This window comes from Heptranchias perlo, unplaced genomic scaffold, assembly GCF_035084215.1.
Source record: "Heptranchias perlo isolate sHepPer1 unplaced genomic scaffold, sHepPer1.hap1 HAP1_SCAFFOLD_688, whole genome shotgun sequence".
NCBI classification, from domain to species: Eukaryota; Metazoa; Chordata; class Chondrichthyes; order Hexanchiformes; family Hexanchidae; genus Heptranchias; species Heptranchias perlo.
In genome coordinates, this window is record NW_027139717.1 from 27,391 (window position 1) to 40,352 (window position 12,962).

Genomic DNA, 12,962 nt, shown 5'->3' on the forward strand with positions numbered 1-12,962 from the left:
AATCCTGTTCCCAGTGATACTTCTTAAAGTTATTTTTACTGCTCAAATAACGATGAACTGGAGTTGACGAACCGCATTCCCTCTCTCAGAGAGACTCTCCAGCGCGGCTCATGCTTTTAATTCGGAGCCCAATGGTCTCTTGCAAAATTGCGAGACACGTGAAGGAATCTCTCCCAAGCTCCATCTTAAATTCTGCCCGTTCGCAGAACTTGACATTGATCCTATTTCTTCCTGTACTTTGATCCCACCTTGTCTCTGTCTCTGACTCTCTGTGTTTTTCCCTCATGGACTCCTCAGGCTTCGTTGAACAGCCACGGATGATCGAACCTGGAACACCGGCAGTGAAGGGTAAAGATGGAAAGACTGAGACGGGGGGAGAAGCAAAGGTGCAACCCAGCTGATGAATTCGTAACTAATGTCCACACATTTATGTCTCTTCACCCTCACAGTGAAAAATCAGCAATTTGAGTCCAGTCCACTTATGGTAGAGTGGATAATATGCAGATGTTGAGACAGACACCAATCGAACCGTTGCCGTGGTGATGAAAGCTCCGAATCCTAAACACTGGACCACAAGGAAACGCTGAAAATTCTTTGCTGTGAACAAGCAGACCAACGCGGCCTTTCCCACTCGCCCCTTTGTAATTCAGGTCATTTTCGTGTCAGACAAGCTGCTCGCACAAAATGGCATTTTCTGTTCGAACGACTATCGGGACAGAAGGTGATGTTCAGGCAATGACAGCACCAAGTGCAAGTAGGCATGGACATGGAATGGAAAGTGAGGGAAAATACTCCCACAAGCTGCTGATGGACATGTTTCCATTTCCAAAATTCACGCATCGAATCAATGCAGCTGCTGGGAAAACTCCAAGGCAACGCAGGTCTATCGGGCATCGTTTGAAGCAACTGGCAGTTTAAAGTGTCATCTCCTGCTGCTCCTGTGGGGAGTGAGGGAGAGACACTGTCGGTATCTGCGTACAGTTTGATTTTGTACAAAACTGTACAGAGAAAGAGCAAATATACCAGGGCTGTGAGATATTCTATATTATTCATATTTGACCAGAGGAATATCCGCAGTCAGAAGCTGAAAAGAAGGGAGAGATAAGAGGCCTGAGAATAAACACAGAGCTGAATGAATCACGGAAGAGTGAAAGAAAAATAAATGTTATCAGTTCCACTTTATCTCGTGCTCAATCCTGGGAGCTCCCCGATGGACTGGTGGTTAAAATTCAGTGCTCCCATCACCGCGTGGTTCCATTCCCAGTCAGAGAATTAACTTTAACAAGAGTTATGAACTTAATAAATAATTACATGAAGCTAATTAAACCCTGTTCGTAGTTGAATGACTGTTTTAATCACCATTAATCAACCAATAACGTTCTGTTTCAGACTGAAGGAGATGCCGACATGGTTACCGAGAGACAGACAGACAAAACTTGAATAAGATTTTTGTGCTTTGCATGTGATGAAATTTCATCATTTTACAGACTGGATCTTAAGAGTGGGATTAAAAGCTCAGTGCAGCCGTTGTTAAATTTAACATTAACAGGCAATTGTCGCCGTTTATCACAGGAACGCCCGAACCGGTTCTCCGATGAAGATGAAAGTAACGCAACGAGGAACATCTGATCCAACACGAAAGGCATCGGGCTGTGATAAAAATCCCCACCGTTTTGCTTTTCCAAAATAAAGGGTGTGACATTTATTCTCTGAAAATAGAAACAGTCTGGTCTCACTCACTACAGTAATCTCTCTGTCACAGTGAACCAGCTCTCCTACTGCGAGTGTGACCTCCCTTCGGGCCTTTCGGGGGCTTGTCTCAAGATGAATTGTGATTTCCGTGAAGCCAATGTTCCATTCCTTTATATGATTCATGTGCCTGATTTCCGACCGCAGGGTAAATGGTGGAATATCAGCCCTGCTCAGCTGGCAATGATCACAGTACATTTTCTTGCAGACAAAACACACATTGAAACCCTGGAATTTTGATACGATGAATCCTGAGGAAAAATAAAATAAGGACTCGAATCATCAAACTTTTGTGCCAACCGATTGCGCCACCGAGTCAGGTGGAAAAATCATCCGCTAAATCAGTAATTCACTGAGCTAAACCTTGAGGCTGCAGTGACCAATATAACAGCTGTCTACTGTCAGTTTACTTTTACAAAATCAAGAGTTGGAGCTTGCAGGAGTGAAAATCCAACAAGCCGGTCTTCACTCTTAAAGCAGCAACTGTGAAGTTAAGAGAAACGTGCCGGAGAAATACTCGATTTCAGCGCGGTGACACTGGGCCAGAGTAAAGCTCAGTTAATATGATCGTCGAGTGGCGAGAGGGTGGATTTGGAATTCCTGAGCATTTTCCAGATCTGCTTGGAGCACCAATCCCTTCAATTCATCACTTACAGGGACAATTCGATTCGCGGTTTCTTTTCCCTGAGCTTGGCGAGATCTTAAAAATTGAAAGCGACTAATATCAAAGCGAACCTCGTCACCGACATGCTCACAGATACAGAGCGGTCACACTCTGCTTCAGTGAGATGAAAGCCCAGAGCAGTTTCAATGTCGAATGTAATTGGAAGCAAAGCTCGTTCAATGAAAGTGCAGGTCATTGAGGTGCCTTTAAAGTCCTGATTGTTTGAACTGAATTTCTTTCAAAAGCGCTTGAGATTCAGGTGGAGTGATTTGGGGACTCCTTTTCCCTCTTCGCAAAACTTTGAACCGCAGATCAAGATCCAAAGTCCAGGGCTAAATTAGGGTTTCTCCAGGGTATGAAACATCGAATCAAGAATTATACCCCGACCTCAACGAGCCCAGAAACAAGAACGTGTCACGGACACATTCTATGAGAGGGCTGTCTGTATGATGAAAAGGCATTTTTGAAAAGACCTCCTGATCAGTTCCGTGTTGGATCCTGAACAAAACACAGCACTGTGTGCTTCTCAAATTCACTGAACACCATGAATTACACAAAGGCACCACTAGGAATTGAACACAGGATCTCCTGTTTACTAGACAGGTGCTTTAACCAACTAAGCCACGGTGCCAATTCATGGGAGCGTTTCGCACCTCCTCTCATTAATATCTATCAGCGACACGTCACATTCTGTTGATGATTCAGACTGTTTTATCTTTGTCTCTTTCGCTTGCCAGTTTCCCTGTGAATCCCGATACTGACTGCGTTTCAGGCTGTGTTTATCTTTCTGTGTCCATCAGTGCTTTGATAGACGAATGAATATGTGTGCTTGTGTTTGTTTGTTACTTTAAATAAATTAGGGATGGACAATTCTCGCTCTGACACTGAAGAACTAATTGAGCAAATTTCACAGTGAAGTGTTGTTTATTGTGGTGCTGAAACGAAAAAAAAATCGTGAAAGGTGCAAAGAGGGAAAACGAGAAAAACTTGTGAGTGAAATTAAGGACAACTTTCAACGTTTTTACACGTATATTATGAGAAAGAAGGGTGACTAAGAGTAATGTGGGCCCCTTAAAGACAGATGGAGGTGATATTGGAATTGAAAATCAGGAAATGGCAGACTTGCTAAATACTCACAGAAAAGCATGAGGATAATAAACCAGAGACACGAGGAAAACTGAAAATAAATCAAGGGGATTCAGTGTAAGTAAAATAATGGTAATGGAGAAAACAATTAGACTAAAGATAGACAAATCTCCAGGACCTGATGGTGACCATCCCAGGGGACGAAGGGGAATAGGTGAGGAAATTGTACATGCTTTAGTCATGATCGTTCAAAACTCTCTTGATTCAGGAATTGTTCCATGGATTGAAAAAATTCAAATATCATTCCATTAATTAGGAAGGGTAGGAGAGATAAAACAGGAAATTATAGACCTATTAGTCTGACGTCTGTTGTGGGGAAGTTACCAGAATCTGTTATTGGGGAAAGAATGACTGAGCACTTGGATAAACATGAATTGATCAGAGAGAACCAGCATGGATTTGTAAAGGGTAAGACAAGTCTAACGAAAATAGTTGAACTTTTTGAAGATGTAACTAACGTGGTAAATAATGGAGTGTCTATGGGTGTTATGTGTATATTGACTTCCAGAGGGATTCGATAAGGTTTAACATCAGAGACTGTTAACAGAAATGAGAACATGTGGAATTCAAAGCAACCCATTGACATGGGGAGGGAGTTGGTTTGGAGGTAGGAGACAGAGAGTAGGGTTAATGGGTATGTACTCAAATTGACAGGATTTGATTAGTGGTGTCCCCCAGGGATCTGTATAAATGAGGCAGATAAAGGAATAGAGAGCGGTATATCCAGGTTTGTTGACGACACCAAGTTTGGGTGCACAGTGAGTTGTGTAGATGGGAGCATAAAGTTGTAAAAGGAAATTGATAGATTCAGTGAGTTGGTAAAACTGTGTCAGATGGAGCTTACATAGAATTACATAGAATGCACATCACAGAAACAGGCAATTCGGCCCAACTAGACCATACCGGTGTTTATGCTGCAGACGAGCCTCCTCCAACCCCTCTTCATCTAACCCTATGAGCAAACCCGAATATTCCTTTCTCCTCCATGTGTTTATCTCACTTCACCGTAAATGCATCCATGATATTCGCCTTAACTACTCCTTGTGGGAGCGAGCTGCACATTCTAACGCCTCTCTGGATAAATATGTTTCTCTTGAATGCCAGATTGGATTTATTGATGACTATTATATTCATGGCCCGAAGTTCTGACGTCCCCACTCCCAAAAGTACAAACACCTTATCTACATCTGACCGATCAAACCCTTGCATAATCTTAAAGTCCTGTATCAGGTCACCCTCAGCCTTCTCTTTTCTCGACAAAAGAGCCCCAGACTGTTCAAAGTTTCAATCTGGGGAAGTGTGAGACCATCCACTTTGGCGCGAAGCAAGATAAATCAGAGTATTTTCAAAATGGTGAGAAGCCAGGAACTGTGGGTGAGCAGAGATACTTCGGGAAATCATGACGAGTTGGCAGACAGGTGCAAAAAATAATTAAAATGGCTAATGGAATGTCAGCCTTTATCTCAAGGGAACTGGAAATCAAAAGGGTGGAATTTATGTTAGAATTCTATAAACTCTGCTAAGGCCACATTTAGAGCACGGCATTCAGTCCTGGGCACCAGACCTCAGGAAGGATATATTGGCCTTGCAGGAGGTGCAGCGCAGAAAGACCAGAATGATACCGGGGCTAAAATGGTTACATTATGAGGGCAAGTTGCGTGGACAAGGTTTGTATTTCCTCGTGTATAGAGGATTAAGTGGTGATGTAATTCAGGTGTTGAAGGTGATTCAATGATCCAATGGTGGGTGTGTGAGTTGGTGCTGAATCGGTCCCCTTCAGTGAAGAGAGGGTCAGCGGGCGCCTGACAGACACGGCTCGGAACGGGACTTGCTTCTCTCCGGCGGCAGCGGCTGGTTTAGAGAGATCTCTCTGTCTGCTGCTGTTACTCCGCCTCCCGCACTCTGGGAGAACCGCGGAGGTCGGTCCTCATTTTTCTCTTATGGATCCGGCTCCATCCGTTTACTGTTGACGGGAGTGCGTCTGATACCAAGTCAGTCAGAAGCGGGTGCAAATCACAACATAGGCACAGGCCCAAGGACTGGGGACTGGTTTGATATTGGGTCCTTTTTAAGGGATAGGCTGTAGAATGTTTGTATAATAATAATGATCAGAATTAACTTTGATACAATGAAGTTTTTTTCAGTTATTTCCCATTTCCACCCTCACCAGTTTTATACAGCAACAGGTAACAATGTTTGAGGGATGTGATGTCCAGTGTTGGTGGAATCAGTGTAATTTAACTTAATACATTGAAGAATCTCTTGTCTATCCCAGGCTCTTACCTTCGGTTTAGACCCTCACCGAGTTTAAAATTGGCCACTCACTGATATAAATAAACCAGTAACAATCCCGAAACCTCAGCGGGGATATTTGTTCCGATACTTAATGACTGTCCCAATTTCCACTGAAATTCTCAATCAGCAAATCCCAGAGGCTGTTTCGGGTTTCACAAACTGTGAAACAGATTGTTTTAAAAGCCGGAAAGAGGGAAAAACTGGTGGTTGATATGAAGTGTTATACATTATCTCTTTCTGTTTCAGATTTACAATTTCTCTTTGTGTGTTACTGGCAGGAGAGGCTATAACGGAGCCCAGTGACTGGGTAACGAGCTGCACTGAGTCATTGGCCTGTGTTACAGACCGGCTCGTTGGACCTGCTCATTTCGTGAACTCGCTGGTGTCTCAGCACGTGTGATGACTGAGTGAATCCCTTCCCACACACGGAGCAGGTGAAAAGTCTCTCCCCTGTGTGAGTGCGTCGATGTCTCAGCAGTTTGTTTGTGATTTTAAATCTCTTCCCACAGTCAGAACATTTAAAGGTCTCTCAGTGTGAACTTGCTGGTGTTTCAGCAGGGTGGATGACCGAGTGAATCTCTTCTTACACACGGAGCAGGAGAACGGCCTCTCCCCAGTGTGGGTGCATTGGTGTGTCAGCAGATTACATTTGCTTTTATACCTCTTCCCACAGTCAGAACATTTAAAAGGTCTCTCATCGGAGTGAACTTGCTGGTGTGTCAGGAGGTGAGATGACCGAGTGAATCTCTTCCCACACACGGAGCAGGTGAATGGCCTCTCCCCCGTGTGGGTGCGTTGGTGGCTAAGCAGTTCAATTTTGCTTTTAAACCTCTTCTCACAGTCAGAACATTTAAAAGGTCTCACATCAGTGTGAACTCGCTGGTGTGTCAGGAGGTGAGATGACCGAGTGAATCCTTTCCCACACACAGAGCAGATGAACGGCCTATTCCCAGTGTGAGTGCGTTGGTGTTTCAGCAGTTCAATTTTGCTTTTAAACCTCTTCTCACAGTCAGAACATTTAAAAGGTCTCTCATCAGTGTGAACTCGCTGGTGTGTCAGAAGCTCAGATGACCGAGTGAATCCCTTCCCACACACGGAGCAGGTGAACGGGCTCTCCCCAGTGTGAACTCGCTGGTGTGTCAACAGGGTGGATGACTGAGTGAATCCCTTCCCACACACGGAGCAGGTGAACGGCCTCTCCCCAGTGTGGGTACATTGGTGTGTCAGCAGATTCCTTTTGCATTTAAACCTTTTCTCACAGTCAGAACATTTAAACGGTCTCTCCCCAGTGTGAACTCGCTGGTGTGTCAACAGGGTGGATGACTGAGTGAATCCCTTCCCACACACGGAGCAGGTGAACGGCCTCTCCCCAGTGTGAGTGCGTTGGTGTGACAGCAGATTACTGTTGCTTTTAAACCTTTTCTCACAGTCAGAACATTTAAAAGGTCTCTCATCAGAGTGAGCTCGCAGGTGTGTCAGGAGGTGGGATGACCGAGTGAATCCCTTCCGACACACGGAGCAGGTGAACGGCCTCTCCCCAGTGTGACTGCGTCGATGAGTTTCCAGCTCTGAAGGGGAATTGAATCCCTTCCCACAGTCCCCACATTTCCACGGTTTCTCCGTGGTCCGGGTGTCCTTGTGTGTCTCCAGGTTGGACGATCAGTTGAAGCCTCGTCCACACACAGAACACGTGTATGGTTTCTCCCCGCTGTGAATGGTGCGATATTTTTTCTGGCTGTGCAATTGGGGAAAGCTCTTTCCACAGTCAGTGCACTGGAACACTCTCACTCGGGTGTGTGTGTCTCGGTGCTTTTCCACTCACACTGATGTTTGAAATCTTCTCCCACAGATAGAACAGACAAAAGTTTCTCCTTCCACATTCAAAGGTCGATGATATTCAGGTCCTGATGAATCGAGTGACTCTGTCAGATCTTGACGAGATCTTTGGTTTGAGTTTCCTTCTGCAAATCCTCCCCTGTAAATGGAGTTTATAAAAGTTATCACTGTAATTACAAGATAGAAATTCAGATCAGATAACTCTACTTTCTATGGAACATTATTTCCTCTCTCATTACTCAAACCTGAAAATCCCCCGTCCCACACACTCTCCCTCCTCCCTGTGCTGAAATCCAAACCCATCGCATCATCTTTCAGTAGCCCTGAACCATAAGTCGCTCCCCAACCGATCACCATTTCCCCTTCATTTACAGACGCTCCCCAACCGATCACCATTTCCCCTTCATTTACAGATGCTCCCTGACCGATCACCATTTCTCCTTCATTTACAGACGCTCCCTGACCGATCCCCATTTCTCCTTCATTTACAGACGCTCCCTGACCGATCACCATTTCCCCTTCATTTACAGATGCTCCCTGACTGATCACCATTTCTCCTTCATTTACAGACGCTCCCTGACCGATCAGCATTTCCCCTTCATTTACAGATGCTCCCTGACTGATCACCATTTCTCCTTCATTTACAGACGCTCCCTGACCGATCCCCATTTCCCCTTCATTTCCCGGCGGGTAGTGAGGGGGGGATAATGTTCACTGTTTTATATTCGGGTCTGGGGCCGCACTCGGGGTTTGTAAAGCCTGAGCCTGGGCCTGAGCCCGGACCCGGGCCCCGGGGTTTATTGAGCCTCTTGCTCCGATCCTCTGACCTGCACCGAACGCGCTCCTCCCGCAGCCTCGACTGGCCGCGCATGCTCAGGACACACTGACCGATAATGAGTCACTACTGCGCCTGCGCACTGGGCTCCACTGATTCAGATAGGGCACAATCTGCACCGCGATGCATGCTGGGTGATGCAGCCGCCATTGATGATCTTAATATCAGGCCGAAAAACAAAGACATTGGAAGCAGGGAGAGCGCGTTTGGACCAAAGATAATAAAATAAACTGAAACCCCAGCTCTTCGTGCCATTTAAACCGGCACAAACACACAGCGCAGACGCTCCCCCATTTTGGTGAAATCCAGAAAATATTTTTTACGGTAACTTTTATTAATTTCGTTTTATTAAATGTTGCAACTGACGGGTTCAATTAATGTTTATTTTCGAACTGCACCTCAGGATGTCAGTTTCACCTCTAATCCCGTCCTGGTGACTAAGGAGAGTTCCGGACCAATAGGAGGAGCGGAAATTGACTGGAGGGGTGGGCGGGTGAGGGGTGAGTTGGTCCTCCAACGAATCGGAGTGTGTGAGTGCGGCACAGAATGGGCGGGTCGAAGCCCAGATGTCCCTCATTGTCTGAAACATAATTTTTAAAACGTAATTTATCTTTAACTCCAGGAGACAACGCAACCTTTCTGTTGCGTCTTGAAACAGATCAAACCAGATGAGGTGGAGCAAACATTTCAACATTTGTTAGAAAAACACATCAATTAAGAACAGCCAACATGGCTCATTTGAGATAACTCAAGTCCACTGATAAAGGAAATGTAGTGGATGTTGTGCACATTGATTGTGAAAGGGTTTTTGGTAAGATGCAGGACAGGAGGCTTGTTGATAAAATTAATACTTACCATATTAAAAGGAATGAGGCATTGTGTACAGGAAGTTGTTGAAAGGGCAGAAAACAGAAAGCAGTGGTTAATAGATTTTCTTCAGACTGGGGGGATGTAAACATTGGTGTGCCCCAGGGTCAGTGTTGGGACCATTGCTAATCTCAATGTAGAGAATGATATGAGCTTGGGTTTGTGGGACACAAGGTGAAAATTTCTAGATGACTCCAAAATTGGCAGCGTGGGGAACTGTGAAGAGGAGTCAGTGACTTCATTGTGACCTCCACGGGTTAGTAAATGGGCCAGGTGAAATTTAATGCAGAGAAATGTGACGTGATGCATTTTGAGAGGAAGAAAAATGAGATGAAATGTAAACTAAATGGTGAAAGTTTAAAAGTAGAGCAGCAGAGAGACTTAGGGATGGAAGGTTCTAAATAATGCATTGTCTTATTAATTAACAAGTCTGAGAGTCAGCAACTTTAATACCTCATTAAGAAATATATGAGCAAATTCTCTTTCCTCTCCCATACCAGACTAAACATGCAAATCCCCCGTGGAGACGAGATCAGCCCTCTGGATGGAACCACGGACTCCCTGAGCTTGATCTCCGGTGTCTCCAGTCCCAACTGCCCCTTACATCAGTATCTCCTCACTTTTATACCCTGTTGTGATCCATCTCTGTCACTGGAGCTGGAACTTCCCTAATCTGTGGTTTACAAGGACACATTGCTTGGTTCCCAGCAGTTACTTTTCTTCAGTAGTGTTCTCATGATCCCTGAACTACCCTGCTTACTGTTAATGAGAATCATAGAATCAGAGAAAATTTACAGCACAGAAGTAGGCCATTCCGTCCATTGTGTCCGCGCCAGCCGAAAATGAGCCACCCAGCCTAATCCCACTTTCCAGCACTTGGTCCATAGCCTTGTCGGTCACGGCTCTTCAGGTGTATATCCGGGTACCTTTTAAATGAGTTGAGGGTTTCTGCCTCTACCACCCTTTCAGGCAGTGAGTTCCAGACACCTACCAGCCTCTGGGTGAAAAATGTTTTCTCAGCTCCTCAATAATCCTTCCACCAATCACTTTAAATCTATGCCCTGCCCCTTGTTTATTGACCTCTCTGCGAAGGGAAATCGGTCCTTCCTGTCCAGCCTATCTCGGCCACACATAAATTTGTACACCTCAATTAAATCAATCCTCAGCCTCCTCAGTTTCAAAGAGAACAATCCCAGCCTATCCAATCTTTCTTCATAGCTAAAATTATCCAGTCCTGGCAACATCCTCGTAAATCTCCCCTGTACCCTCTCGAATGCAATTACACCCTTCCTGTAATGTGGTGACCAGAACTGTACACAGTACTCAAGTTGGGGCCTAACCATTGTTTTATACAGTTCCAGCATAACCTCCCTGCTCTTATATTCTATGCCGTGTCTAATAAAGGAAAGAATTCCATTTGCCTTGTTATCCACCTTATCTACCTGTCCTGCTACCTTCAGGGATCTGTGGACATGCATTCCAAGGTCCCTCACTTCTTCTACACCTTTCAGTATCCTCCCATTTATTGTGTGCTCCCTTGCCTTATTTGCCGGCCCCAAATGCATTACCTCACACTTCTCCGGATTAAATTCCATTTACCATTTTCCTGCCCACCTGACCAGTCCATTGATATCTTCCTGCACTCTACAGCTTTCCTCCTCACTATCAACCATGCTGCCAATTTTGTATCATCTGCAAACTTCTTGATCAAGCCCCCTACATTTAAGTCCAAATCATTAACATCACAAAAAGCAAGGGACCGAGTACTGAGCTCTGCGGAACCCCACTGGAAACAGCCTTCCAGTCAAAAAAACACCCCTTGATCATTACCCTCTTCTTCCTGCCACTGAGCCAATTTTGGATCCAACCTGCGCCTGGTTATCAGTATCTCAGTTTGGAGATTCAAACACGCACAGCCCACCAAACAAACTAGTTATTTTTTTCGCTATTCCCAATACTCTGGAATGCAGGCAGCTGGAGGCTGATCTTAAAATAGCTCCTGCCCCCCTCCCGGGGAGGAACGGTCAGTCCTGTTCCAGCATCACGCTGGGCGAGTTTGGGAAACACACGGACATGGAGCAGTTGGGACTGGGATTATCAGGGGCTCACATCAGATGGACGAGTGGCGTCTTGTCGATATTGTGAGTGATGTTGGGACTGAGAACTTGTCCGTCAAAGCGGAGAGCGATTTGACGAGCGCGGCTCTGGTGACTCTCTCTCTCTCTCTCACCCTCCGCAAAGTGCTTAAGCCCGGCCTTCGGGAATCTCGTTTCTTATTCCTGAATTTTGCCTCGGGCCAGTGCAGGGAAAGTTTTTATTAATGATCCAGCTTTCAGACTGATCGTGGTGTGAAAAGATGGGAAATACAGAATGTGAACTTGCACTGGATTACAATGAGAAGTGTTTCATTTTGGACTCTGAAGAAATTCAGTATCTTTTTTTTGAAAATACATATTATTAAAATGAGTTTCTTTGTGTCTCACATTCCCCTTAAAGTTCTTTCATCCCCAGGGTCCTCACTCACCTCCTGTTAGTTCACAGTTGACTTCTGCTCAATTATCCGGTGGTGGGAATTAAGAAATGATTTCAATTTGAATTAACTGTTAATTCAAAAAGCAGCCACTTTAATTCAAGAGTAAGGAATCTTACAACACCAGGTTATAGTCCAACAAATTTATTTTAAAATCACAAGCTTTCGGAGATTATCTCCTTCTTCATCTGACGACAGAGATAATCTCCGAAAGCTTGTGATTTTAAAATAAATTTGTTGGACTATAACCTGGTGTTGTAAGATTCCTTACATTTGTCCACCCCAGTCCATCACCGGCATCTCCACATCTTAATTTAAGAGCAGCGGAGGCTGTAAAGGTTCGACAGGAATAAACCAGGCCTGGACTCGCAAGGAACAGAGATTGTGCCTTGAAACAATAAACCGTTTTGTTTTTCCAAAATAATTTCTCAGAGACGCCGTTTCTTGTCGAAAGGGAAGAAAATTTGATCCGTTTGCCTTTCTCTCCCGACCTTTCCTGGGCCGTGAGGTCGAACAGCTTCTATCAGGTCACTGGTGCCAGGCCTGGGCACCAGTTAGACCTGCGTTGCCCACGCTGAGGAGGAGGCACTGTGCTTTCCCTGGCGGTTATAAGGCGTCCAAAATCAGAATACCAGGTTAATAGCACAGGGGAGAGAGATGTCACCGGTGGACACAATGCCTGGACTTTCCGGACGTTGCAACAGGGTGAGGGCGGGAATTCTGCCCATCGCCCCCTGACCGCACCCTGGTCATTACCCAGTTTCCTGGGTCAGCGGCCATTAGTCACGGTGGGCCCCGGCCCCTGATGGAAATTCCACCGGCGAGCAGCAGCCCAGCGGCCCCCGGGGAAATTTGTAATAACTTTCAAAAGGGAACAGGCTAAATATTTGAAGGGGAGAAATCTGCAGGACCGCGGGGAAAGAGCAGGGGGGAGTGGGACTAATTGGAGAGCTGTTTGAAGGAGCCAGCACAGGCACGATGGGCTGAACGGCATCCTCCTGTGCTGTCAGATCCTATGAGGTTCAAGGTGCAGCGGGGTC

The 12,962-nt window shown here is 45.4% G+C and overlaps 1 protein-coding gene and 1 non-coding gene across 2 annotated transcripts; both read right to left on the minus strand.

Moving 5' to 3' along the window:
- Positions 1–1,331: 1,331 nt before the first annotated feature.
- LOC137318259 (zinc finger protein 271-like) lies at positions 1,332–12,702 on the minus strand. The gene is made up of 3 exons (XM_067981191.1): positions 12,679–12,702; positions 4,463–7,498; positions 1,332–2,000 (listed from the first exon to the last, which is right to left on the minus strand). Exons 1-2 carry the CDS (start codon positions 12,700–12,702, stop codon positions 6,326–6,328), a joined length of 1,197 nt encoding a protein of 398 aa, XP_067837292.1. The 3' UTR covers positions 1,332–2,000; positions 4,463–6,325.
- trnat-agu (transfer RNA threonine (anticodon AGU)) lies at positions 2,971–3,044 on the minus strand. The gene has a single exon. It is a non-coding gene; the product is annotated as a tRNA-Thr (tRNA).
- Positions 12,703–12,962: the final 260 nt, after the last annotated feature.